This window comes from Coregonus clupeaformis, chromosome 8, assembly GCF_020615455.1.
Source record: "Coregonus clupeaformis isolate EN_2021a chromosome 8, ASM2061545v1, whole genome shotgun sequence".
NCBI lineage: Eukaryota > Metazoa > Chordata > Actinopteri > Salmoniformes > Salmonidae > Coregonus > Coregonus clupeaformis.
The window spans coordinates 41450015-41478013 of NC_059199.1; the positions used below are offsets into that span (position 1 = coordinate 41450015).

Below are 27999 nucleotides of genomic sequence, written 5' to 3' on the forward strand. Positions count from 1 at the left end.
TTTCATTTTCTAGATCAATTTTTTTTCCTCTCGCCCCCTCTTTGTCACTTAGTCAGTCTTTCTCTCTCCCTTACTCTGCTCCCTCTTCACCTCTCTCTCAACCTCTCTCCATTCCCTCTCATTCCATCTCATCCTCTCTCTTTCACTTTACTTCTTTCTCTACTTCTCTCTCTCTCTCTCCCTCCTTTTCTCTCCAGGTGTGCCCTCCCCCTCCTTCTCCTGTGTAATCAGGAATAGAGTGGTCGCCCCTAGACGCTGACTTAAGGTCAACTTTGTATTATCCCCACTAATGGTTAAGGTTAGGATTGGGGGAGGGGAAGCTGATCCTAGATCTGTATCTAGGGGAGACTTCACCCCGGGAACATGTAATCACCAGACCCCTGTGGACTCCATCATTACCCAGGGGCCTCAGAGAGACTGATGTCTCTGCCCTGTCATTCTGTCCAGGGGACCCTTTAGAGAGGGACACACTGATTTCATCCTGGAGGGGACCGTTTAGTGAGGGGGACACAGATCTATACCACCCCACTCAATCAGTGTAATTATAGAGACAACCAACTATAAAGACAGAACTAACTCTGTCAACACTGACAGACAGGCGTGCCAACACAGCGAGAAGACCATGGGAAATGAGGAGGTGATATATCATGAGACTGAGACATAAGGAAAGACATACAGAGAGACAAGATCGAGACAGACTGAACACTATATAGACTATGTATTTCTCATGTTGTCCTTTCAGAATACTGTGGCCGAATTCCATCCTATCCCCAAATGCACATTCACACTGGCATTAAAGTAGGCTGCATGGTTCTCATCGAAAATATTTTCAATCTAAATGTCAGAGAGGAGACTCTGTGCCCAGGCACCCTGCTTCCAACAGCGGGGAAGAAAACAGCCGTGGAGGCTGCCAATAAGCAATGTGAAAACTGGAGAAATTGTGTCTGCGGCTGCTGGCCTCACAGCGCAAACAGACAGTCATGGGACCACAAAGCATTTGGCCAGCTGGCTCAGGGAAAAACTTGGATGTGTGACGCACCGGGGAGAGATATGCTGTCTCGAGGTCGCTGCGAGGAGGGGCCCAGTAGGCTCGCACACAATATTTTTTACATTGACATTTTAGTCATTTAGCAGACACTCTTATCCAGAGTGCATACCATTTCATACTTTTTTTCCCCATACTGGTCCCTAACCCACAACCCTGGTGTTGCAAGTGCCATGCTCTACCAACTGAGCCACTCCATGTGCCATGCTCTACCAACAGCCACTCCATGTGCCATGCTCTACCAACTGAGCCACTCCAAGTGCCATGCTCTACCAACTGAGCCACTCCAAGTGCCATGCTCTACCAACTGAGCCACTCCAAGTGCCATGCTCTACCAACTGAGCCACTCCAAGTGCCATGCTCTACCAACCGAGCCACTCCAAGTGCCATGCTCTACCAACCGAGCCACTCCAAGTGCCATGCTCTACCAACTGAGCCACTCCAAGTGCCATGCTCTACCAACTGAGCCACTCCAAGTGCCATGCTCTACCAACTGAGCCACTCCAAGTGCCATGCTCTACCAACTGAGCCACTCCAAGTGCCATGCTCTACCAACTGAGCAACTCCAAGTGCCATGCTCTACCAACTGAGCCACTCCAAGTGCCATGCTCTACCAACTGAGCCACTCCAAGTGCCATGCTCTACCAACTGAGCCACTCCAAGTGCCATGCTCTACCAACTGAGCCACTCCAAGTGCCATGCTCTACCAACTGAGCCACTCCAAGTGCCATGCTCTACCAACTGAGCCACTCCATGTGCCATGCTCTACCAACCGAGCCACTCCAAGTGCCATGCTCTACCAACTGAGCCACTCCAAGTGCCATGCTCTACCAACTGAGCCACTCCATGTGCCATGCTCTACCAACCGAGCCACTCCAAGTGCCATGCTCTACCAACTGAGCCACTCCAAGTGCCATGCTCTACCAACTGAGCCACTCCAAGTGCCATGCTCTACCAACTGAGCCACTCCAAGTGCCATGCTCTACCAACTGAGCCACTCCAAGTGCCATGCTCTACCAACTGAGCCACTCCATGTGCCATGCTCTACCAACCGAGCCACTCCAAGTGCCATGCTCTACCAACTGAGCCACTCCAAGTGCCATGCTCTACCAACTGAGCCACTCCATGTGCCATGCTCTACCAACTGAGCCACTCCATGTGCCATGCTCTACCAACTGAGCCACTCCAAGTGCCATGCTCTACCAACTGAGCCACTCCAAGTGCCATGCTCTACCAACTGAGCCACTCCAAGTGCCATGCTCTACCAACTGAGCCACTCCAAGTGCCATGCTCTACCAACTGAGCCACTCCAAGTGCCATGCTCTACCAACTGAGCCACTCCAAGTGCCATGCTCTACCAACTGAGCCACTCCAAGTGCCATGCTCTACCAACTGAGCCACTCCAAGTGCCATGCTCTACCAACTGAGCCACTCCATGTGCCATGCTCTACCAACTGAGCCACTCCAAGTGCCATGCTCTACCAACTGAGCCACTCCATGTGCCATGCTCTACCAACTGAGCCACTCCATGTGCCATGCTCTACCAACTGAGCCACTCCAAGTGCCATGCTCTACCAACTGAGCCACTCCAAGTGCCATGCTCTACCAACTGAGCCACTCCAAGTGCCATGCTCTACCAACTGAGCCACTCCAAGTGCCATGCTCTACCAACTGAGCCACTCCAAGTGCCATGCTCTACCAACTGAGCCACTCCATGTGCCATGCTCTACCAACTGAGCCACTCCAAGTGCCATGCTCTACCAACTGAGCCACTCCATGTGCCATGCTCTACCAACAGCCACTCCATGTGCCATGCTCTACCAACTGAGCCACTCCAAGTGCCATGCTCTACCAACTGAGCCACTCCAAGTGCCATGCTCTACCAACTGAGCCACTCCAAGTGCCATGCTCTACCAACTGAGCCACTCCAAGTGCCATGCTCTACCAACTGAGCCACTCCAAGTGCCATGCTCTACCAACTGAGCCACTCCATGTGCCATGCTCTACCAACTGAGCCACTCCAAGTGCCATGCTCTACCAACTGAGCCACTCCAAGTGCCATGCTCTACCAACTGAGCCACTCCATGTGCCATGCTCTACCAACTGAGCCACTCCAAGTGCCATGCTCTACCAACTGAGCCACTCCAAGTGCCATGCTCTACCAACTGAGCCACTCCAAGTGCCATGCTCTACCAACTGAGCCACTCCAAGTGCCATGCTCTACCAACTGAGCCACTCCAAGTGCCATGCTCTACCAACTGAGCCACTCCATGTGCCATGCTCTACCAACTGAGCCACTCCATGTGCCATGCTCTACCAACTGAGCCACTCCATGTGCCATGCTCTACCAACTGAGCCACTCCAAGTGCCATGCTCTACCAACTGAGCCACTCCAAGTGCCATGCTCTACCAACTGAGCCACTCCAAGTGCCATGCTCTACCAACTGAGCCACTCCAAGTGCCATGCTCTACCAACTGAGCCACTCCAAGTGCCATGCTCTACCAACTGAGCCACTCCAAGTGCCATGCTCTACCAACTGAGCCACTCCATGTGCCATGCTCTACCAACTGAGCCACTCCATGTGCCATGCTCTACCAACTGAGCCACTCCATGTGCCATGCTCTACCAACTGAGCCACTCCATGTGCCATGCTCTACCAACTGAGCCACTCCAAGTGCCATGCTCTACCAACTGAGCCACACAAATAAATGATGTTAATGAGTCTGTCCTCTGTTTATGTTGCCCATTTTCTCAGTTTGTCAACAAATATAGGCCCTAATGATGGCTAAATAGATTCTCATGACAAATAGATTTGGATGACCTAATGTATTTTAGTTATTTGCCTCTATTTTCTTTATTCTTTTTATAATAGCCTGCCTAGGGCTATAGATATTGGTTTCCTAAAATGAGATCAAATTAGTTTTATATTGGATATACGGTGGAAATTCGGTTTTCTCTCATCAATAGCTATTGAACCAAGCATACCATGACTATTCTGAATCAGGGGTGGCTAGAGAACAATCCACAACTTTTTTATTTTTATTTACATCTTTAATAGCTCTTACAAAAAGTGTGCCATGACTATAAAAAACGATATATTCTGAATCTGACGAGGATGGACAAAAATCCACAGCTTTTATTTTGTATAATTTATTTATTATTTCTTTGCTTTCAATCTTCAAGCATCATGGCACGCTTTGTGTAAGAGCTATTGAAAATTGAAAGCAAAAAAAAAAAGATAACTAAAACTTTTTTTGTCCATTCAATATTTTATGCACCTTTCTCATTCCCACAGCAATGAGCATCACGAACAACGGACATACAACTGCAAACCACCCGCACCTCGGATGCACTTGTCCAAGCTAAAGCGAAGCGCGTAGAGCTGAGATTTTGGGAAGAACATATGCTCGTGGTGGAATTACCATGCAGGACGAAAAAATCGACAACAACAACATCTGTGCGTAACACCTTTTGGACATATAATTCCGGACTATATGTTGCAAGCCTGAAGCTTGATGATTTAAAAGTTGTAGCCAAAAGGCACATGTTGTCCCCCGGCTCAGTAAAGGATATAGGAGATACGATTCAGCGCTGATTTATCTATGTGAACCCTTCCCTCTCCTCTCTCTCCGGCTCACCATGAGGCTTTGGAGCAGACCCTGCTGGCGGATGATGCCCTGTCTCTGGCTGCTTATCCTCGCTCTCTCCGTGGGCACGCTGGGCCTCATGGACCTGGTCTTTCGGGATCAGACCCAGACACCGCCCAGCTCGCCCCGCCGTCCCTTCCAGCGTCTTTCTGGTCCACCGGACCTGGAGGTGATCGTGAACTCCTGGGACCGGGCCAAACCAGAGCACGGTCTCCAGTCACTTAACTCGCTGCAGGAGGACCAGCTTCTCTACATGCCCTCGACCAAGGTGAGGAACCCAGCTCTTCCGCCGAGGAAGGGGAGTTACCGGGTGGTTATATCGAGCGCCAAGAAGGAATCGGCGGTCCCGGTGCTACCGACGCGCAGGGATATGGGGAGACCGGTGCTGCTGAAGCCGGAGGGGCTGGAGAAGGACATGGAGAAGTCTGCTTTGCAGAAATACAGCTTTAACGAGGTGGTGAGCGAAAGGATCTCACTGCACCGCAGACTGCCCGAGGCTCGCCATCTTGCGTAAGTGCCCTGCATGTGCCCAAGGAGTGCACCACGCTAAAAGGGGTCTTTGAAAATAAAATTGCCAAAATAACTAGATTACTCGATCAAGGATAAATATGTCGTCTATTTTCAAGATCTCCCTACCACGAAATATGATATATTGTTAATGGGAAGCCTATGGGTTCATGCATAAATATACCCATCCCCTCTCTATTCTCCTGACAATCAATGGGAACGCTTTGACAGGTGCCTCGTGGAGCGTTACAGTGAGTCCCTGCCGTCCGCGAGCGTGGTGGATCTGTTTCCATGATGAGGCTTGGTCCACGCTTCTGCGCACTGTGCACAGCGTGCCCAACACTGCGCCCAAGGACCACCTGCTCAAGGTCCTTCTCGTGGACTACTTTAGTCAGCATGGTGCATAAAGTAGACACAGTACTCAAACACAAGACAGGAGGTGTATCTCAATAGGCTAAAGTACCACTACAACATAACTGCATATCAAACTAAACTTGTTCACTCTCTTCTCACCCTATTAAACTATTTTCGTTGTCTTCTGAATAGACCCCTATCCCCCAAGTGCCCAATTAGTCAATCTGAGTGCTATGCCCATGTTATAACTGTGCCCATCCATCCCAGGGGTTAATTTGGAATTGGGCATTTGTGTGTCTGACCCTGACTCCCTTGATGTCACCTGACCCTGACCCTGCCTCCCCTATCTCTAGGTCACCTGACCCTGACCCTGACTCCCTTATCTCTAGGTCACCTGACCCTGACCCTGCCTCCCTTATCTCTAGGTCACCTGACCCTGACCCTGACTCCCTTATCTCTAGGTCACCTGACCCTGACCCTGCCTCCCCTATCTCTAGGTCACCTGACCCTGCCTCCCCTATCTCTAGGTCACCTGACCCTGACTCTGCCTCCCCTATCTCTAGGTCACCTGACCCTGCCTCCCCTATCTCTAGGTCACCTGACCCTGACCCTGCCTCCCTTATCTCTAGGTCACCTCACCCTGACCCTGCCTCCCCTATCTCTAGGTCACCTGACCCTGCCTCCCCTATCTCTAGGTCACCTGACCCTGCCTCCCCTATCTCTAGGTCACCTGACCCTGCCTCCCCTATCTCTAGGTCACCTGACCCTGACCCTGCCTCCCTTATCTCTAGGTCACCTGACCCTGCCTCCCCTATCTCTAGGTCACCTGACCCTGACTCTGCCTCCCCTATCTCTAGGTCACCTGACCCTGCCTCCCTTATCTCTAGGTCACCTGACCCTGCCTCCCCTATCTCTAGGTCACCTGACCCTGACTCTGCCTCCCCTATCTCTAGGTCACCTGACCCTGCCTCCCCTATCTCTAGGTCACCTGACCCTGACCCTGCCTCCCCTATCTCTAGGTCACCTCACCCTGACTCTGCCTCCCCTATCTCTAGGTCACCTGACCCTGACTCTGTCTCCCCTATCTGTAGGTCACCTGAAGAGTGTGCGGAGTGAGTATGCAGAGTGAGTTTGTGTCGCGGCTGGAAGGGGTGCGTCTGGTCCGCAGGACGCAGCGTCTGGGCGTGGCAGGGTGTCGCACTCTGGGTGCAGCCAGAGCTGTGGGGGAGGCACTGTTCTTCATGGACTCACACTGCGGGTGCCACAGGGGCTGGCTGGGGCCCCTACTGGAGAGAGTGGCACAGGACAGGTATCCACACAAACACACATCTCTCTTCCTTATATCTCTGTGTATTATATCCAGTCCTTAATTGCCTCTGGACCTACAGTAGGTAGCTGGTGTGCAATCTGGCTGAGCTGTGTCCAGCAGGGTAGCAGCCATTTAGACTAGTTGACAGAGTCCTTATCCTGCCGCCTGGCACTACACCTCTCTCTCTCTTTCTCTCCCCCTCGCTCTCTCTCCCTCTCTTTCTCTCCCCCCTCGCTCTCTCTCCCTCTCTTTCTCTCCCCCCTCGCTCTCTCTCTCCCTCTCTCCCTCTCTTTCTCTCCCCCCTCTCTCTCTCTTTCTCTCTCCCCTCCCTCTCATTCTCTCTCTTTCTCTCACCCCCTCTCTCTCTTTCTCTCTCTCCCTCTCTTTCTCTCCCCCCTCTCTCTCTCGCTCTCTCCCCCCCTCTCTTTCCTTACTGTCTCCATCCCCTGCTCCTCTTAAATTATCATTTATTAAATTATTATGGTTATGAAATGGTTATTTGCAGATAACTATACCCAGCTAGTCAGATATCAGATTTTTGGTTGCTATGATACAAGCCCCCCAGATACACACAAAAAAAGAAAAGAAGCCATGTGTTTGATGTGTTTGATACCATTCCACTCCAGTTATTACCACGAGCCCGTCCTCCCCAATTAAGGTGCCACCAACCTCCTGTGGTTTATATCCATAGGCATGTGTGTGTTTGTGTGTGTTTGTGTGTGTATGTGTTTGTGTGTGTGTGTGAGAGTGAGAGACAGCGAGAGCGCGAAAGAGAGAGAGATTGGCATTGATCTCATGAATGAGTGTGTCCTGTTCCCTGTGCAGTCTGCGAGTCCTAACATTACAGAGCTAGTCAGACTGAAGAAGAGACCGGGCTGCAGAAACTACCCAGACCTCTACATACCCCAGGACAGACCTTCACTCTCAGGAGACGTAGGAGTCTCTCTATCTCTCACACACACGCACGTAGCCACGCGCACACACACACTTTGAATAGCCTTATCTGTATTTTAATTTCAATAATATACTGTGTTTTTTTCTTGTATGTTGAACATGTATCCTGTAACATATTATGCCTGTATTTTTGAAGCTGTACAATGTTGGCACTGGCTATTGTGCAGATTACCCTGGAGGACGGGGTCCAACAGGCCGGCACTATGGACATAGCACCCTGCAACAGCAACGGCTACCAGGTAACCATGATGATGAGGATGATGACAATGATGTTGAGTGGTGATGATGATGGTGAGGACGGTGATGATGATGATAATGGTGGTGATGCTGATAATGGTGGTGATGTTGATAATGGTGGTGATGCTGATAATGGTGGTGATGTTGATAATGGTGGTGATGCTGATAATGGTGGTGATGCTGATAATGGTGGTGATGCTGATAATGGTGGTGATGATGATTATGATGATGATATTCGAGACAGTAAGAGCAGAACGTAAATTCCTAAATCAAAACGTCATGATGATGCTGATGTAGTGATAAAGACTACAGTTTTCCTCCCCTGTCTGTTCTCACTCCAGCACTTTGAGCTGAACTCCATGGTGGAGGTGCTTTGAAGGCCAGCAACGTGGCTGTGTTTCGACGCCCAGGGGGAGAAGGTGGTATTAACACCCTGCCCCGCCCATCAGCCGCCCCACAGCAATCCACAGTGGAGGGTCATCAAGGTCAGTGAAGGGGCAAAGGTCATGAAGTGATGTCAATGCCCACAACTGCAAACTTCAAAAAAATAATTAATTTATATTTGTATGAAATGTTACTTATTTACAGTGCCTTCAGAAAGTATTCATACCCCTTCACTTATTCCAGCCTGAATTCAAAATGGATTAAACAGATTTTTTCTACACACAATAACCCACAATATTTGACCATTATTATTCATATTTGGTCTGTCAAATTGGTTGTTGATCATTGCTAGACAAACATTTTCAGCTCTTGCCATAGATTTTCAAGCTGATTTAAGTCACAACAGTTATTAGGCCACTCAGGAACATTCAATGTAATCTTGATAAGCAATTCCAGTGTGGATTTGGACTTGTGTTTTAGATTATTGTCCTGCTGAAAGGTGAATTTATCGCCCAGTGTCTGTTGGAAAGCAGTCTGAACCAGGTTTTCCTCTAGGAATTTGTCTGTGCTTTATTCCGTTTCTTTTTATCCTAAAAAACTCCCTAGTCCTTGCCGATGACAAGCATATCCATAACCTGATGCAGCCACCACCATGCTTGAAAATATGAAGAGTGGTACTCAGTGGTGTGTTGTGTTGGATTTGTACCACACATACAGATAATTGTATGTGTGGGGTACAGAGATGAGGTAGTCATTCAAAAATCATGGTAAACACCATAATTGCACACAGAGTGAGTCCATGCAACTTATTATGTGACGTGTTAAGCACAATTTTACTCCTGAACTTATTTAGGCTTGCCATAACAAAGGGGTTGAATACTTATTGACTCAAGACATTTCAGCTTTTCATTTTTTATTAATTTGTAAACATTTCTAAAAACATTATGGGGTATTGTGTGTAGGCCAGTGACATACAATATCAATATCAAAAACACAAACACAAAACAGGCAGGTACAACAAACAAGTTACAATTACATCATCTTTGAATCAGTCAATTTCCAAATATGAATCCCATTTCTCCCAGTATTCCTGGCCTCTCTCGTTCTGTGTTCTCAAGGTCATTGAAATGAAGCCTATGTGAGAGGGTGTGCTGCGCTGTGTTCTGCCGCCTTAAAAGAGGAATCGTGCTGAGGGTCTGAGCTTTATTCACACATCTGGATCACAGGGCAAAAGGAAAGGGGACATCAGGGCTGGACCTCATTCAGGCTATTTATTTGCTATGCTTCACTTCGTACAGTTGCTGGATATTGGCGGGAACTGTAACACGCTGTCGTACTAGTCGATCCAGAGCATCCCAAACTTTCTCAATGGGTGACATGTCTGGTGAGTATGCAGGCCATGGAAGAACTGGGACATTTTCAGCTTCCAGGAATTGTGTACAGAAACTTGCGACATGGGGCCGTTCATTATGATGCTGAAACATGAGGTGATGGTGGCGGACGAATGGCACGACAATGGGTCTTAGGATCTCATCACGCTATCTCTGTGCATTCAAATTTGCCATTGATAAAATACAATTGTGTTCGTTGTCCGTAGCTTATGCCTGCCCATACCGTAACCCCACCGCCACCATGGGGCACTCTGTTCACAACGTTGACATCAGCAAACGCTTGCCCACACAATGCCATACACATGGTCTGCGGTTGTGAGGCTGGTTGGACGTCCTGTCAAATTTTCTAAAACGATGTTGGAGGCGGCTTATGGTAGAGAAATTAACATTCAATTATCTGGCAACAGCTCTGGTGGACATTCCTGCAGTCAGCAAGTCAATTGCACACTCCCTCAAAACTTGAGACATCTCTAGCATTGTGTTGTGTGACAAAACTGCACATTTTAGAAGGGCCTTTTATTATCCCCAGCACAAGGTGCACCTGTGTAATGATAATGCTGTTTAATCAGCTCTTTGATATGCCACACCTGTCAGGTGGATGGATTATCTTGGCAAAGGAAAAATGCTCACTAACAGGGATGTAAACAAATTTGTGCACAACATTTGTGAGAAATAAGCTTTTTCTGCACATGGAACATTTCTGGGATCTTTTATTTCAGCCCATGAAACATGGGACCAACACTTTACGTTGCATTTATATTTTTGCTTAGTATAATAATGTTTAAATGTATTCCATGACTATATAACGTTATCATTTCACTGTGGAGAATTCATCTTCAAGTGATTCCTATGAATAAAATGAATTTCATAATAAAAGTGTCATATAAAAAAGGCCAACCATGATCATTTACGACATCTAGGCAGGTGTTTGGAGAGGTGTGCTTTCCGAGTGAAGTTGAAAAGGCAGTGGGGGCAGGGGTACGGTCTCTCCCCTGTGTGGGTCTTCATGTGGACTTTGACATGACTCTGTTCATAAAAGCTTTTCCCACATTCTTGGCAGGAGTATGGCTTTATATCACGGTGAGTGTGGGTCCTCATGTGACTGGTCAGAGAACCAGAGCGGTTAAACCGGCTGGGGCATTCAGGGCATTCAAATGGCTTCTCCCCAGTGTGGAGGAGCTTGTGCTTGGACAGATCCCCAGACTGAGTGAAGCTTTTACTGCACTCGGTACAGGTGTATGGTTTCTCACCCGTGTGAGTCAGATGATGGTTCTTCAGGTGTGAGAGTCGAAAAAACTTCTTGTCGCACACTGTGCAGTGGTAGGGCCTCTCCCCGGTGTGTGAGCGCATGTGTAACTTCAACAACCCCAGCCTCAAGAACGCCCGCCCACAAATCCCACAGTGGTAGTTCTTCTCGTTGCTGTGGATCTTCAGGTGTGTTTTCAGATAAGCTTTGTCAGCAAAGTCTTTACCACACACAGTGCATTTGAAAGGTCTCTCCCCCGAGTGTGTTCGCAGGTGAAGCTTCAGATGGGCCCTGCTTGCATACCGCTTATCGCATTGGGAGCAGGAGAACTTCCTCTCACCAGTGTGAACTGACAGGTGAGTCCAGAGGAGCGACTTCCGTTTGAAAGCTTTCCCGCAGTCCTGGCATTTGAACGGCTTGAGCCCCGAGTGTATTAACGAGTGATAACGGTAACCGCTGTTCTCTGAGAAGCGCTTGCCGCACTCCTTACATTCGTACGGCTTCTCTCCAGTGTGGATGCGCATGTGAGTGTCCAGGCTCGTAGGAGTACTGAGGATCTTCCCACACTCTGAGCAATGGAAGCCGACTTCCAGACAGACCACAGTCTTAGTGTCCTTAGGTTTAGTGCCCTCTGGTTCGTGACACTGGTGTGGCCCCAGTCCCCAGCAATTCTCAAAGCTCTTCCCACAGTCAGCGCAACTGATGTGACCATCGGTGAGAAAAACAGCCATTTTGTGCAAATTCTTGCAATGCTTCAGCAGAGTGCCCAGGTACGGGAATCTGCGGGCACACTGCGGGCAGGGGTGGAGTTTCCCCGGAACCCTGGGGGGACGGGCAGGTTTCTGGGGAAAGGCGGAGGGGTGGGCCTGGCGGGTGTGGATGTGTAGCTGTCGTGGGGTATGGAACATGCAGCTACACTGGGGACAGCTGAGTGTGGGGGCATACAATGTTTTACTCTTTGAGACGTGGCATTTCAACATGGCCAGGTACTGCTTCTGGTGTTTGGTCTTGATGTGGTTCTCCAGGAAGTAACAGTCAGTGAAGGAGATGGTGCAGTGTGGACAAGGAAAGAACTGCGGAGAAGAGACTGAGGGAGAGGGATAGAGAGGTGATTAGGTCTTGCACGCAGAGTAGAATATGTTCTGTTCAGCTTGAGAAGGACAGCACAAAGATGAGGAGGAGGACCGGAGGTCAACTTTGATCACTTGCTACTAATATAATTGATTTTTATTAAAAACAATATGTTTCTTGCCCATGATGTATTTATCAGAGTTATTGACCTCACAATAAGCCACATTTGAGTAACTTACATTGTGGTGCTGAAATTTGAAGCAGCAGCTGCCGCACAATCAATCGAAAATGAACAGCTCATGGTGCTGAAAGAAGGCAAATTCGAGTAGGCATAATTCATTTCGACGTCTTCATTTTAATTAGACTTTACTAACAACAAATGGGCTTTGTGTTAGAGCCTATTTCTTCCTATTTAAGAAATAAGAGGTAGGTCTACCTGTTTGACAGACAAAATTAGGTTATAGGCTGCTATATCCATAGATTTGTTGGTCAATTCCTCCACCCAATATGCACTCTTTAAATAGCATACCTCCGTGTCAGTGAAGGGCTGTTAATTTAAAACCAAGACTCATATTGAGAGGGTATGAAAGGCCTACTTTTTATTAAAGAAAATGGCACAAAGCACAGGCCTACCCGTTGTTAACTTAATATTTAGAAGAAAATAAACCGGATCTGATTATGTCAAGTGATCTATAACAGAGCTATGGTCCGTGATGCTTTATCCTAGAAACAAGCTGTACAATACCTGGGAAAGACATCACTTCAATGGATATGGGGATATATATATTGATTCGTTTCTTTGACATTCAGTGGCTGAGCTACAACCTTCTATAGCAGAGGAGACAAAACATTTACTTTGCTTGGGAAGTAATCTAATTCTGTCACTATTAATTGAATAAGCTATTCACTTTCTGTACAATAGAAGTTGTTTAAACCCAGACAGCTTTTGGGGAAACACTTGAGACCTTCTTTATTTGGGTTAAGCCACAGAAGAAGAGTAGTCAGCAGTTAAAGCTTACATTTCTCTGCGTCGGTAGGCTTACTCTGTCTTGGGTGGTAAGGTAGGCCTAACTTTTGAAAGTACCATGCTCAAATTCCTAAGGACATCTCAGATGTAATTATTTTGCAAACAGGGACAGTTTCATTGCAAACAAGACACACTGATTTGGCAATAGATATTTATGATAAGATGAATGCATAGGCCTATCTCTCTGTCCATTCTTATTAGCCTGTAATTTCTGTCATTTGTGTGGTATTAAAAAAGATATTGCTAATATGTGCAATTACGTAGAATTGTATGAAATGTTTATAAAAGGCAATTTTTTCTCTAACCTGCAAACACGATGATAGATTCATGCAATTATTTTACTATAAAGGAGATCTTTCCACCCCAACTCTTGTCCAACCCACAACCTTCTGGCCCGCAGACCTGGGCGCTATAAAAATTCCTGCGTTGCCATCTAATGCTTACAGGACGAATAACAGTTTCTAAGGCTCTGATCTGTCCAAGAAGTGAGGATAAACACTAGACATGTTCTCTGCTATCTGCTTTATGTTTTAATTCTTATTTTGGGTATAGGGGAGGGTCACTTTTTTTTTAAAGCGTTCAGGGAGGGTTTATGTAAATGTTCTTCATGTAACCCTTATTGTAAATAATGTTCTCTCCCTAAGAGGGGGAACAAACAAAAATGAGGAATGTCATTTTCTTAATTCAAGAATAAGGAAATAATCCCTGCTGATATCAAATTAAAATATTCAGTAATTCATCACCCATTTTCATTGCAGTGTTGGGTGTAGACTGGAGTATGTACATGTCCTACCGTCATTGTTGTCTTTATCCATCCTGGCATCCGTCTCCTCCTTCACCAAACGCACTTTAGTTTCTCTCAGAAGAGTCTTAACCACCACCTTATAAATTAGAAAGAAGAAGAACCACAGTAAGCATAAACCAACAATCTACACTGAACTAAAATATAAAACGCAACATTCAACAATTTCAAAGATTTTACTGAGTTACAGTTAATGTAAGGAAATCAGTCAATTAAAATAAATATATTAGGCCCTAATCTATGGATATCACATGACTGGAATCAGAAAACCAGTCAGTATCTGGTGTGACCACCATTTGCCTCATGCAGCGTGACACATCTCCTTCGCATAGAGTTGATCAGGCTGTTGATTTTGGCATGTGTAATATTGTCCCACCCCTCTTCAATGGCTGTGCGAAGTTGCTGGATATTTTGCCGGGAACTGGAACATGCTGTCGTACACGTCGATCCAGAGCATCCCAAACTTGCTCAATGGGTGACATGTCTGGTGAGTATGCAGGCCATGGAAGAACTGGAACATTTTCAGCTTCCAGGAATTGTGCACAGATCCTTGCGACATGGGGCCGTGCATTATCATGCTGAAACATGAGGTGATGGCGGCGGATGAATGGCACAACAATGGGCTTCAGGATCTCGTCACGGTATCTCTGTGCATTCAAATTGCCATCGATAAAATGCAATGTCCGTAGCTTATGCCTGCCCATACCATAACCCCACCCCCACCATGGAGCACTCTGTTCACAACGTTGACATCAGCAAACCCGCTCACCCACACGACACTATACACACTGTCTGCCATCTGCCCGTTACAGTTGAAACCGGGATTAATCTGTGAAGAGCACTTATTCAGCGTGCCAGTGGCCATCGAAGGTTAGCATTTGCCCACTGAAGTCTGTTATGACGCCGAACTGCAGTCAGGTCAAGACCCTGGTGAGGACGACGAGCACGCAGATGAGCTTCTCTGAGACAGTTTGTGCAGAAATGATTTGGTTGTGCAAACCCACAGTTTCATCAGCTGTCAGGGTGGCTGGTCCAAGACGATCCCGCAGGTAAAGAAGCCGTATGTGTAGGTCCTGGGCTGGCGTGGTTACCACGTACCAAATTCTCTAAAACGACGTTGGAGGCGGCTTATGGTAGAGAAATTAACATTCAGTTCTCTGGCAACTGCTCTGGTGGACATTCCTGTAGTCAGCATGCCAATTGTGGCATTGTGTTGTGTGACAAAACTGCACATTTTAGAGTGGCCTTTTATTGTCCCCAGCATAATGTGCACCTGTGTAATGATCATGTTGTTTAATCAGCTTCTTGATATGCCACACTTGTCAGGTTGATGGATTGTCTTGGCAAAGGAGAAATGCTCACTAACCGGGATGTAAACAAATTTGTGCACAACATTTGAGAGAAATAAGCTTTTTGTGCATATGGAACATTTCTGGGATCTTTTGTTTATATTTTTGTTCAGTGTAAATGCTCATCTAGTTACTAAGGCACCGAACGTTAATTATAATAAAGGTTACATGGAGAAAATCGGACCTCTCTGAAATGAAAATGGATGGCCTCCCTTCAGCAAAATATATTTGACCTTCCCTGAAAAAAAAGTGACCCTCCCCTATACCCCAAACAATAATGAAAACAAAGTGGATAGCAGAGAACATGTCTACCGTTTACCCTCACTTCCTGGACAGACCACAGCCTTAGATATGTAGTTTTAGAAACCGTTCTTCGTTCTGTAAGCATTACATGGCAATGCAGGAATTCTGATAGCGCACAGGGCTGCGCGCCAGAAGGTTGAAGGTTTGCAGACCAACATGGACAAGAGTAAGCATGAAAAGATCTCCATTAAAGTAAAAGCATTGCATGAATCTATCCTCGTGTTTGCAGGTCAGAGAAAAAAATTGCCTTTTATAAACATGTCATGCAATTCTACTTCATTTTAAATATTAGCGGAATCTTTTTTAATACCACACAAATGACCGAAATTGCAGGGTAAGAATGGACAGATAGGCCTATGTGTTCATCTTATAATATTTATCTAATGCCAAATCAGTGTGTCTTGTTTGCAACGAAACTATCCCTGTTTGCAAATAATTAAATCTGAGACGTCATTAGGAATTTGAGCATGGTACTTTCAAAAGTTAGCCCTAACTTTCCACCCCAGACAGAGTAGGCCTACAGACGCAGAAAAAAATTATGCTTTAACTGCTGGCTTCTCTTCTTCCGTGGCTTAACCCAACAAGAGAAGGTCACAAGTGTTTCCCCTAAAAGCTGTCTGGGTTTAAACATTTTCTATTGTACAGAAAGTGTCTATTTGTTGTCTCTTGGGCTATAGAAGGTTGTAATTCAGCCTCTGATTGATTCCAGGCTGTATCACAACCGGCCGTGATTAGGTGTCCCATAGGGCGGCGCACAATTGGCCCAGCGTCGTCCGGGTTTGGCCGGTGTAGGCCGTCATTGTAAATAAGAATTTGTTCTTAACTGACTTGCCTAGATAAATAAAGGTAAAAAAAAAAAAATATGTCAAATAAACTAAACTGTGATATTCTCATATCCATTGAAGTCATGTCTTTCCCGGGTATTTTACAGCTTGTTTCTAACATAAAGCATCGTGGACCAAAGCGCTGTTATAGATCACTTTATATAATCGCATCAGTTTTATTTTCTTTCAAATATTAAGCTAACAATGGGTAGGTAGGCCTGTGTTTTTTTTTGCCATTTTCTTTAATAAAAGGTAGGCCTATGGCATACCCTCTCAATTCAAGTCTTGGAGGTAGGCTATTTGAAGAGTGCATGGTGGGTGGAGGAATGACCGACACATCTATGAATATAGCAGCCTATAGCCTAATTTCGTCTGTCGAACAGGTAGGCCTACCTCTTATTTCTTAAATAGTAAGAAATAAGCTCCAACACAAAGTCCTATTATTGTTAGTTTTATATTCTAAAACACTGTGAAAAATGGAAATTTCATCAATTACATGACCCTCCCCATAACTAGATTTTCCTCCAGTAACCATTCTGTAAATTTCGATCCATCCCTAAAAGTCACATGTTGAGAGACTACTAACTCGTCTTACATTGGACAATTTTGTTAGTATCACCACAGGACTCCTCGATATCTTGCTACACCGAGTTGGTTGGTCGGACGTAGTTTGATGTTGCTTGACGTGCTTTTGCTTCTCCAGCAAGGGACGTTTGGAACGGTCACCAGTTTCCTTCCGTTCAAAGTCTCCTGGTTCTTTTTTTATCCGGATGGAGTTGAAAGTAACCCCATTAGTGTTGGACTGTGTAGTCCTCTTGGTTGTGTTGCTTTGCGTTTTCCCAGGTTTGTTATTCATCTTGTTGACTTGAGTACCTCGGTCAGGTTAAGTCGACACTTTCCTCTTCCTTTGAATTCTGCTGGAAAGACTAGCTTGGTAGACAACTCAAGACCAGGTCATCACAATAATAGCCTATCCAACACAAAAGTTAACATTACGCTGCATTATCAAAAAAAAACAACGCAGAATTATTAAGAAACAATACTTCTGCATGAACCAAATGCTGAAGCCTAACTGATTATTGATAGAACATCCATGACATGGAGCAATGTTGCATTTGGTCTGCGCAGTTTCTGCGCAAATATGAATACACGAAAGAGTATGCCGTCAATCACTTCCGGAGTCAACACATTTTCAGGAAGGTTATCTAACTTGCAAGAAGATCATATAAAACATATTCTCATGAGATTGGCAAGACTTGCTTTTCAGAGAGACTAGCTATATTCTGTAGGGAATGCAGTCAAGACTACGATAGCTGTATGCTGTAACTGTTAATTAAGTGAAAGGGCATAGGCTTGTGTAACTGGGCTGGCTGAGCTAGTTAAAAAAACTATTTTAAAAACTGTGGTTGGTTAGCATGCTAGCTACACCAAACGTAAATGCTGTGGTGCAGAGATGCTAGCTAAAATAAGAAGAGACCGAGGGTGTCGTAATCGATTTCTGTAGCAATTAATTATATTGCTTTACTGTTAACGTTAGCTAACTAGTCAACTAGCTATCGATAAATGACTGTCACCAGCTTGCTCACTGTCATCTGTCAAATCTGGTTTTGATCACTATAGCTAGCTAGCTACCAACACCAACTTTCTCTCTTTCTCCACTCTCTACCTCAATAGGTTGCGTCTCTAAAGAAAAGGTAAAGCGCAATGAGCGTCCCCTGTATACTTTCCACGGCTGCTCGAAGCTCCACATTGCCGGGGACGTACGGCGGTCTGCTACGGTCCCGTGTATTGTGCCCGTGTTCGATCACAAGGTGAGTTGGGTTTCATCTCGAATATGTCGAGTATTGTTGGTGTCAGGTGGCCCTTCACCCCGCTGTCATTGTTGCGGAGTTAGGACAGGGCTTGAGGCTGATTGTGCGGCTACTACACTTTTGTCACATCTTTAACAACACCAAAGCTTCCATACACCCGGAACTACTCGCCTGTTTTTAGATTATCATTATTTACTTAAAGTTCGCTGGACCCAGTTAACAATAGGTAAAAGTCAATTTACTGTTTGTTTTGACGTCTGCACACAGGTGAGACTGAAGTCTCTTTCTAGGGGCCATTGAGGTTATACACGTAACTGACCTTTGTGATGATCAGCTTGGCTACATTATTTTCTGATAGACAGACATGTTTAAATAAAGTAGGCATTTCTGTTGTCTTTTCAGGAAAATGTCATCCAGAAGACAAATGGACCATCTAGAGAGGACAGCCAGCAACTATAGACAAGATGTGAGTGACCATCCAGCTGTGTTCATACTATAGCAACAAGCCTGTGGCTTATGCAATTCAAAGCTGAAAACAGTTTTAGAATCTGTGTTATGATGAGACTGACACTATCGAAGCCATTTTGCTTGTCTGTGTATGTCTAGGCTAAAGGTTACTAATGTTCAGAGTCTCAACTAATGCCACAGTTTTAAAATGTTAATCTTCATGATTGATTGACAGGTTATTTCATTTGTAAACTGTGTGTTGGTGTGTGTGTCCAGCGTGTATATCCGGCGCGGGTATGTGGCATCATGGACGAGTCTGAGACAGTGAAACGCCTCCGGCTAGCTGTCCATCCAGAGTTCACTTTCAGAGCTGGCCAGTGGTGAGTAGTACAGTACTCTCATTTGTTTGGCTACATTCATAGCTCATTGAAAGGAATCTGAATACAGCATTTACACCAATGGCTATGGGGCGAGGATGCTTACACCTATCCAATCCTTTCAGATCTGCACAAGTGCGTAGGTTGTAGGTACGGGTAGATACGGTATAGTGGGGAGAGGCAGTGTGTTGTCACAATTAACCAGTATATCACATCAACAAAGGTACAGTTTGTTGGACAAAAGGTCCACACAGGGGCATAGAGGTTATTGAGTTTATTATCTGACACAGGCTGCTGTCAATCATCGCACACAGTGAGAGAAATGACATGCTGCAATCCGTCAAGGTCTTGAACGAGCCTTTTTTATAATGACTATAATACCTTTACCAGGCACTAGAGGGAAGTGTTGCATTGAATGTGCATTACGCTATTTACGGTGTTGCTCTCTGCTGCCACTCTTCCCCAGGTCATTGTGGTAAAAGAGGGTGTTCTCAATCAACCCACCTGGTTAAAATACAGGTAAATAAATAAGTTGATCATTTGATAAACAAATGCATATGATGACATCAGGAAACAGTTGGGGAGGTTATTTTAGACCCATTAACAGGCGTTATAATATATGCCATTTAGCAGACACTTTTTTTCCAAAGCGACTTAGTCGTGCGTGCGTACATTACGAATGGGTGGTCCCGGGAATCGAACCCACTACCCTGGCATTACAAGTAGCACGCTCTACCCACTGAGCTACAAAGGACCATGGCATTAGTATTGTAGCTAAAAGCAAAGCACACATCCATAAACATGTTTAATTTATGTGATGTAAAAGTACATTCAGTTGATAAATATCCCCTTTGACTCTGTGGTCCATACTGTTGGTGGGCGGTTTGTGTTGTGTATAAACAGAAGTGGTTGGTGAGTTGCCCCCCAGCGTTCAGTAATGAATGTAAAATAGATGTAAATACTTTGGTTACACCTCCTCCAGTCCATATGACAGGTGGGTAGGAGGAGTGGGAGAAACATATGTGTGTGTCTCTGTTTAGGTGTCAGAGAGAGGGAGAGGGAGAGATGCTTGCTAGTTGTTATTGCCTTGGAGGGCTGTGTACTTGTCGTTTTTTTAAAACTTGTGGAAAGTTATGAGTTTCAGCCAAGTTACCACTTCCAGTGGTATGTTATGTAGAGATATGTGAGAGACATGGACACATTCTGTACATTTTGAGGTTGAGTTTGAATCCGTTAGATTATGTTCTCAGTTGGACACGTTTTGCATTACTTAACATTAACAGTGCTCTTTTTGTCTGTCTCTGTCTGTCTGTCTCTGTCTGTCTCTGTCTCTCTCTCTCTCTCTCTGTCTGTCTGTCTCTGTCTGTCTGTCTCTCTGTCTCTGTCTCTAGGGTGGACTTCTTTATCCCTGGTATGGAGAAGGTAGGAGGATTCTCTGTGTGTTCCAGTCCAGGTCTGCTGCAGAGAGAGGGCGTTATCGAGCTGGCTGTCAAATACACACAACATCCCCCCGCACACTGGATACACACCAGGGTGAGTGTGTGTGTGTGTGTGTGTGTGTGTGTCTACTGTCGTGGTCAAAAGTTGTTCGTCACCAAACTGTTCTTGGATGGTTGGGAGAAGTTGCTCTCGGAGGATGTGTTGGTACCATTCTTTATTCATGGCTGTGTTCTTAGGCAAAATTGTCTCTCCATCTGATGATGTCTGTCTGTCTGTCTGTGTGTGTGTATAGGTTTTATTGTAAGTCTGATCTCATCCAGTAGCTGTGTCTTCTCTGAGCATGTGTGTGACTGTGGTTGTCGCCACATAAAGCTGTCTGATATTCCACAGTAAAGTGGTTGGAGACTGCACTCAGCCCTGGGATTGTTTGATGAGCCTGTTGTTTGATAACTCTTCCTCCTGTCTGTACTGTGTTAGAGTGGGGAGACCATGACAACAGATAAAGCAGAGGAGAGTGTGTGTGTGTGTATATGTATGAGTATGTGTATGAGTGTGTGCGCGCGTATGAGTGTGTAAAGAGAAAGGGAATTTGCTGCTGATGTCTTCAAAAGAACCCCCCTACCAGCCATAAGATCTCTCTCTCTCCCATAGTGTGTGTAACAGCATCTCCTGAGACTCCTGTCAGAAGTAGCTAAACCGATGCTGCACTGGAAGTACTTTTTTTTAAACCTCTATAACATACTTTTTCTCCACAATAGGGAACAGAAAGCAGAGACTTCTAGAATGTGGACACATCTCATACCTGAGTTATTTATTAGTACAAAACAATCACTATTTTTATTCTTCTCTCTCTTCCTTCTCTCTCTCTCTCTCTCTCTCTCTCTCTCTCTCTCTCAGTGCACCGTCGACTCCCATGTAGCGATGCGTGTGGGCGGTAACTTCTTCTTTGACCCCCTGCCCTCTGACCCCTGTGTTGACCTGTTGTTGGTGGCAGGGGGCGTGGGCATTAACCCTCTATACTCCATCCTGCTCCACGCCGCTGACCTGCTACGACAGAACCCCGCTAACGTAGGGAGGGGCTATGACATAGGCTCCACCCACCTCTGCTACAGCGCCAAGAACGCACAAGAGTTGCTCTTCAAGGTGAGAGAGAGAGAAACAGAGGGGGAGGGAGAGAGAGAGAGATGTGCGGGTTGACTCATAACCCGCAGTCCCTGTGGCTATATCCGCGGGGCGGGTGGGTTTAGGGTCATGAAATATTGTGTTGATGAAAGGCAGGTGGGGGGCAGGCGGGTTGAATAAAGAGAAAATGCATTAAAAAATCCATAAATGTATAAATATTGTGGGAAAAAAGAAGAAAAAAACCCTCAATGTAGGCTTTACTGTAGATATAATTCATATCTATAGGCTACATAGAGTTTTTTCTTTTATTATTTCTATCTGGCGTTAGTGCGTAGCCTAAGCTTTAGGGCCTAACTGTAGTGGTCCAAATACACACCCAACTGCCAAATCACAAGACAGGGACTTCAAAATGGCACATCAAGGGAACTGTACTGTTCAGATGGGTTAAATGGAATAGTAGCCTAACTGAAATCTGGACACTCATTTCTTACAGTCAAATTATACACTAAATGTACATTTTGACTCGGGGAACAGGAGTGGAGAAATATGATTTATTTATTTCAGCATAGAGAATGAATACGCGGTTAGGGACCGTCTGTAAATGTGGCGGTGCTATTTTTATCAGCATCATATAAGCTGATTAGTATTTCAACCACAAAATATGCATCTAAGCCAAACTGAAATCTTATCCAAAAAATGTTCGGTCGTTTTAACAGCTTTTCTTTTCCTTAAACTGGTCAAACTGATGTAATTTTGAAAAATTTGCATGGAAAATCTTTCATTTTTTTGCATTATTGCATTTTCCCTCCGTCCCTTAACGTCTTTGCTGTGTGAGAGAAGCAGAAATGATTTAGATTTTACTTTATTAGGATCCCCATTAGCCAACGCCAATGGCAACAGCTGGTCTTACTAGGGTCTGACACATAATGAAAAAGACTACAGACAAAACTCTTTACAATTTACATACATTTAAAAACATTAACATGTAGTGTGTGTGTGCATCTACAGTGCCTTGCAAAAGTATTCATCCCCCTTGGCGTTTTTCCTATTTTGTTACATTACAACCTGTAATTTTAATTTGATTTTTAATTTGGATTTCATGTAATGCACAAAATGGTCCAAATTGGTGAAGTGAAATGAAAATTCAAAAAAATGAATAACGGAAAAGTGGTGCGTGTGTATGTATTCACCCGCCTTTGCTATGAAGCCCCTAAATAAGATCTGGTGCAACCAACTACCTTCAGAAGTCACATAATTAGTTAAATAAAGTCCACCTGTGTGCAATCTAAGTGTCACATGATCTGTCACATGATCTCAGTATATATACACATGTTCTGAAAGGCCCCAGTCTGCAACATCACTAAGCAAGGGGCACCACCAAGCAAGCGGCACAATGAAGACCAAGGAGCTCTCCAAACAGGTCAGGGACAAAGTTGTGGAGAAGTACAGATCAGGGTTGGGTGATACAAAAATATCCGAAACGTTGAACATCACACAGAGCACCATTTAAATCCATTATTAAAAAATGGAAAGAATATGGCACCACAACAAACCTGCCAAGAGAGGGCCGCCCACCACAACTCACGGACCAGGCAAGGAGGGCATTAATCAGAGAGGCAACAAAGAGACCAAAGATAACCCTGAAGGAGCTGCAAAGCTCCACAGCGGAGATTGGAGTATCTGTCCATAGGACCACTTTAAGCCGTACACTCCACAGAGCTGAGCTTTATGGAAGAGTGGCCAGAAAAAAGCCATTGCTTAAAGAAAAAATAAGCAAACACGTTTGGTGTTCGCCAGAAGGCATGTGGGAGACTCCCCAAACATATGGAAGAAGGTACTCTGGTCAGATGAGACTAAAATTGAGCTTTTTGGCCATCAAGGAAAACGCTATGTCTGGCACAAACCCAACACCTCTCATCACCCCGAGAACACCATCCCCACAGTGAAGCATGTTGGTGGCAGCATCATGCTGTGGGGATGTTTTTCATCGGCAGGGACTGGGAAACTGGTCAGAATTGAAGGAATGATGGATGGCGCTAAATACAGGGAAATTCTTGAGGGAAACCTGTTTCAGTCTTCCAGAGATTTGAGACTAGGACGGAGGTTCACCTTCCAGCAGGACAATGACCCTAAGCATACTGCTAAAGCAACACTCGAGTGGTTTAAGGGGAAACATTTAAATGTCTTGGAATGGCCTAGTCAAAGCCCAGACCTCAATCCAATTGAGAATCTGTGGTATGACTTAAAGATTGCTGTACACCAGCGGAACCCATCCAACTTGAAGGAGCTGGAACAGTTTTGCCTTGAAGAATGGGCAAAAATCCCAGTGGCTAGATGTGCCAAGCTTATAGAGACATACCCCAAGAGACTTGCAGCTGTAATTGCTGCAAAAGGTGGCTCTACAAAGTATTGACTTTGGGGGGGGTGAATAGTTATGCACGCTCAAGTTTTCTGTTTCTTTGTCTTATTTCTTGTTTGTTTCACAACAAAGTGGTAGGCATGTTGTGTAAATCAAATGATACAAACCCCCAAAAAATCCATTTTAATTCCAGGTTGTAAGGCAACAAAATAGGAAAAATGCCAAGGGGGGTGAATACTTTCGCAAGCCACTGTATCAGTTACACATGTCAGTACACAACAATTAGGTCACATGGGGGAGAGGCGTTATGCCGTGAGGTGTTGCTTTATTTGTTTTTTGAAACCAGGTTTGCTGTTCACTTGCGCTATATAAGATGCAATCATGGCTCTGTATAATACTGTACGTTTCCTTGAATTTGTTCTGGACCTGGGGACTGTGAAAAGACCCCTGGTGGCATGTCTGGTGGGGGAAAGTGTGTGTGTGTCAGTGCTGTCTGTAAATTGACTATGCAAACAATTAGAAGTTTCCAACACATTGTTTCTTATAAACACTAGAAGTGATGCAGTCAGTCTTTCCTCAACACCTAGCCAAGAGAGACAGGCATGCATAGTATTGATATTAGCCCTCTGATTACAATGAAGAGCAAGACATGCTGCTCTATTCTGGGCCAGCTGCAGCTTAACTAGGTCCTTTTTTGCAGCACTTGACCATATGACTGGACAATAATCAAGATAACCCCCCATTCATTCTATCGATTTATGACGTTATTCTGGTGAGCAAGGGTTTATTTAGTCTTCTGGGGCAACAAGTAATGACAGAAAAGAAGCTGCATGTATCTAATTATACAAGTTGACTAACAAATAGCCTGCTAAAATGTAGGAAATTATAAGCAGAAAAATAGGCCTGTCAAAAAATCTTTCCGCAATCTGACTGTACAGCGCATTTTCTATATTAGCAGGTTAGGGTTGGGTGCGGGCCTCAGATTTTCACTTTATCACATATAGTCGGGCGGTTGCGGATGGGATATTAGAACAAACAGCTGACCCGCACATCACTAGTGTACTAGTGTTGCCCCTGAGTGAGGGTGGTTGTCAATGCAAGTATTTGTATCAATATATCTATACTGAAAAAATATATAAACGCAACATGCAAGAATTTCTAAGATTTTATTGAGTTACAGTTCATATAAGGAAATAAATAAATTGAAATAAATAAATTAGGCCCTAATCTATGAATTTCACGACTGGGAATACAGATATGCATCTGTTGGTCACAGATACCTAAAAAAAAAGTAGGGGTGTGGATCATAAAACCAGTCAGTATCTGGTGTGACCACCATTTGCCTCATGCAGCGCAACACATCTCCTTCACATAGAGTTGATCAGGTTGTTGATTGTGACCTATGGAATATTGTCCCACTCCTCTTCAATGGCTGTGTGAAGTTTGCTGGATATTGGCGGGAACTGGAACACGCTGTCGATCCAGAGCATCCCAAACTTGCTCAATGGGTGACATGTCTGGTGAGTATGCAGGCCATGGAAGAATTGGGACATTTTCAGCTTCCAGGAATTGTGTACAGATCCTTGTGACATGGGGCAGTGCATTATCATGCTGAAACATGAAGTGATGGCGGTGGATGAATGGCACGACAATGGGCTTTAGGATCTAATCACGTTATCTCTGTGCATTCAAATTGCCATCGATAAAATGCAATTGTGTTCGTTGTCCGTAGCTTATGCCTGCCCATACCATAACCCCACCGCCACCATGGAGCACTCTGTTCACAACGTTAACATCAGCAAACCGCTCGCCCACATGACACTATACACACTGTCTGCCATTTGCCCGTTACAGTTGAAACCGGGATTAATCTGTGAAGAGCACTTATTCAGCGTGCCAGTGGCCATCGAAGGTGAGCATTTGCCCACTGAAGTCGTTTACGACACTGAACTGCAGTCAGGCCAAGACCCTGGTGAGGACAACGAGCATGCCGATGAGCTTCCCTGAGACGGTTTTTGACAGTTTGTGCAGAAATTCTTCGGTTGTGCAAACCCACATTTTCATCAGCTGTCTCGGACAATCCCGCAGTTGAAGAAGCTGGATGTGGAGGTCCTGGGCTGGCTTGTTACACGTGGTCTGCGGTTGTGAGGCCGGTTGGACTTACTGCCTAATTCTCTAAAATGACGTTGGAGGCAGCTTATGGTAGAGAAATGAACGTTCCATCTTCTGGCAACTGCTCTGGTGGACATTCCTGCAGTCAGCATGCCAATTGCACGCTCCCTCAAAACTTGAGACATCGGTGGCATTGTGTTGTGTGACAAAACTGCACATTTTAGAGGGGCCTTTTATTCTCCCCAGCACAAGGTGCACCTGTGTAATGATCATGCTTTTTAATAAGCTTCTTGATATGCCACACCTGTCAGGTGGATGGATTATCTTGGCAAAGGAGAAATGCTCACTAACAGGGATGTAAACATTTGTGCACAAAATTTGAGAGAAATAAGTTTTTTGTGCGTATGGAACATTTCTGGGCTCTTTTATTTCAGCTCATGGTACCAACACTTTACATGTTGCGTTTATATTTTCGTTCAGTGTATTTGTATCAGTATATCTATTTGTATTATATCAGGGTGTGTGTGTGGGTGGGTGAATGAGACCTCTTCTCTGCTCTCAGAAAACCATCATAGACGTGTGTAAAGAATTCCCAGAGAAATTCTCCTGTGACTTCCACATCACTGCACAGACGGCAGACATCGACCAGGAACTCCAACCGTACATGAACCGTAAGTACTACAGAATGACCTCAACACAACTACAAATGTTTACTGATATAATCTGCAACGGGTTTGTATACTTTGTGGCGTTGAAGTGATCTATATTTTAACTGAATATGTTTCCATAGGCTGCAAAAAAATACATTCAATTTATTTAAATGGATGCTAGTTCACAAAATGACAGCACTATATGAAAGTACGTTTTCCATGTCTTGTTTTGAAAAATGAAACTTTAAATAAATGTTGATTTGATCTTCCCCAGGTGGGAGGCTATCAGAGGAGGAGTTGCGTCATCACGTCGACCCTAACACTACTCTGTGTTACCTGTGTGGCCCTCCACCCATGATAGAGAGCATGGTCCAGACCCTGCTCAGCCTAGGCCTATCCCGGGACAGGATACTGTTTGAGAAGTGGTGGTAGTGTGTACTAGAAACAGACCTCTTCATCATCACTCACCCCGGCCTAACTATCCACTGCTGCATCACTGGCTAGTGGATATCAATGGTGGGAGGACCCACCCTGCTCTCTCCCCCAGTACCTAGGGGTTCAAAGACCAACCCGACACACACCACCCAGACCACGCACCCGCCCATGTTACCATGGCAACATTTTGTGGGACATTGGACCATATTTCTCCGCAGGTGTGACCTGGCCGCATCATTTGATTTATTTTACCCTCACCTGAACATGTATTTCTACCAGGTACCAACTTGAACAACTGGCTCGACTCGGCTACAATTTGAACAAATTAACGCGCAACTGAACTCATCTCTCTTTACCGGAATATTCAACTCAACTATCACCTGACTCGAGTGTTCACCAAATGCAATGAACATCAGTTGTACATTCCGAGAGTGTGTACGGGGCCATTGATCTGACCCTGGCTGATGTTGACCTCTGACCTGTGTGAAGTGCACTATAATGTGTGTGTATATAGCTTTCCTGATGATCCACTATATGGATCGTTGCCCAGTGGAGAAACACTCAAACTGTCCTCACCTCAGTGACGGTTAGAAACTCAATCTTGCCCTCCCACCTATTTTCTGAGTGACTTTTTCTGTATCAAACTAATTAAGAAAATATTCATTTTATTCAGGGCTATTGTATTTGAGTAAAGAATGTGTATGTACAATTCGGTACAGGATAAATATTTGATAACTGAATCTTATTTATTTCTTGCAGCAGAGGTCATTTATAAAGGTTTTCGTTTTTCAGACA

At 45.1% G+C, this 27999-nt stretch overlaps 2 protein-coding genes across 8 annotated transcripts; one reads left to right on the forward strand and one right to left on the reverse strand.

Moving 5' to 3' along the window:
- Positions 1–10519: 10519 nt before the first annotated feature.
- Positions 10520–17565, reverse strand: LOC121572055 (gastrula zinc finger protein XlCGF57.1-like). Its single transcript, XM_041883923.1, has 3 exons — positions 17047–17565; positions 13967–14054; positions 10520–12162 (listed from the first exon to the last, which is right to left on the reverse strand). The coding sequence occupies exons 1-3, from the start codon at positions 17305–17307 to the stop codon at positions 10733–10735; spliced, it is 1779 nt and encodes a 592-aa protein (XP_041739857.1). The 5' UTR covers positions 17308–17565; the 3' UTR covers positions 10520–10732.
- Positions 17566–17620: 55 nt separating this feature from the next.
- On the forward strand, positions 17621–27944 carry LOC121572056 (oxidoreductase NAD-binding domain-containing protein 1). Of its 7 annotated transcripts, none has more exons than XM_041883925.2 (8): positions 17621–17766; positions 18126–18262; positions 18644–18728; positions 18986–19089; positions 20478–20619; positions 21424–21669; positions 26682–26790; positions 27044–27944. In XM_041883925.2, exons 2-8 carry the CDS (start codon positions 18156–18158, stop codon positions 27199–27201), a joined length of 951 nt encoding a protein of 316 aa, XP_041739859.1. In that variant the 5' UTR covers positions 17621–17766; positions 18126–18155; the 3' UTR covers positions 27202–27944. The 7 variants fall into 7 exon arrangements, with proteins under 7 accessions (XP_041739859.1, XP_041739858.1, XP_041739862.1 ...); XM_041883927.2 differs by having other exon boundaries at positions 17635–17651; XM_041883926.2 differs by having other exon boundaries at positions 17640–17736.
- The last annotated feature ends 55 nt before the right edge of the window (positions 27945–27999 follow it).

What these genes read in the sequence shown, in the direction of transcription:
- LOC121572055 (XM_041883923.1), bottom strand. Translation starts at nt 17,307, where the DNA reads ATGAATAACAAACCTGGGAAAACGCAAAGCAACACAACCAAGAGGACT. An exon ending in TACTAACAAAATTGTCCAAT is followed by an intron (nt 14,055 to 17,046) that starts GTAAGACGAGTT and finishes CTAATTTATAAG; the next exon opens with GTGGTGGTTAAGACTCTTCT. An exon ending in GGATAAAGACAACAATGACG is followed by an intron (nt 12,163 to 13,966) that starts GTAGGACATGTA and finishes CCTCTCCCTCAG; the next exon opens with TCTCTTCTCCGCAGTTCTTT.
- LOC121572056 (XM_041883924.2), top strand. Translation starts at nt 18,156, where the DNA reads ATGAGCGTCCCCTGTATACTTTCCACGGCTGCTCGAAGCTCCACATTG. An exon ending in CACAAGAGTTGCTCTTCAAG is followed by an intron (nt 21,670 to 26,681) that starts GTGAGAGAGAGA and finishes CTCTGCTCTCAG; the next exon opens with AAAACCATCATAGACGTGTG. An exon ending in ACTCCAACCGTACATGAACC is followed by an intron (nt 26,791 to 27,043) that starts GTAAGTACTACA and finishes GATCTTCCCCAG; the next exon opens with GTGGGAGGCTATCAGAGGAG.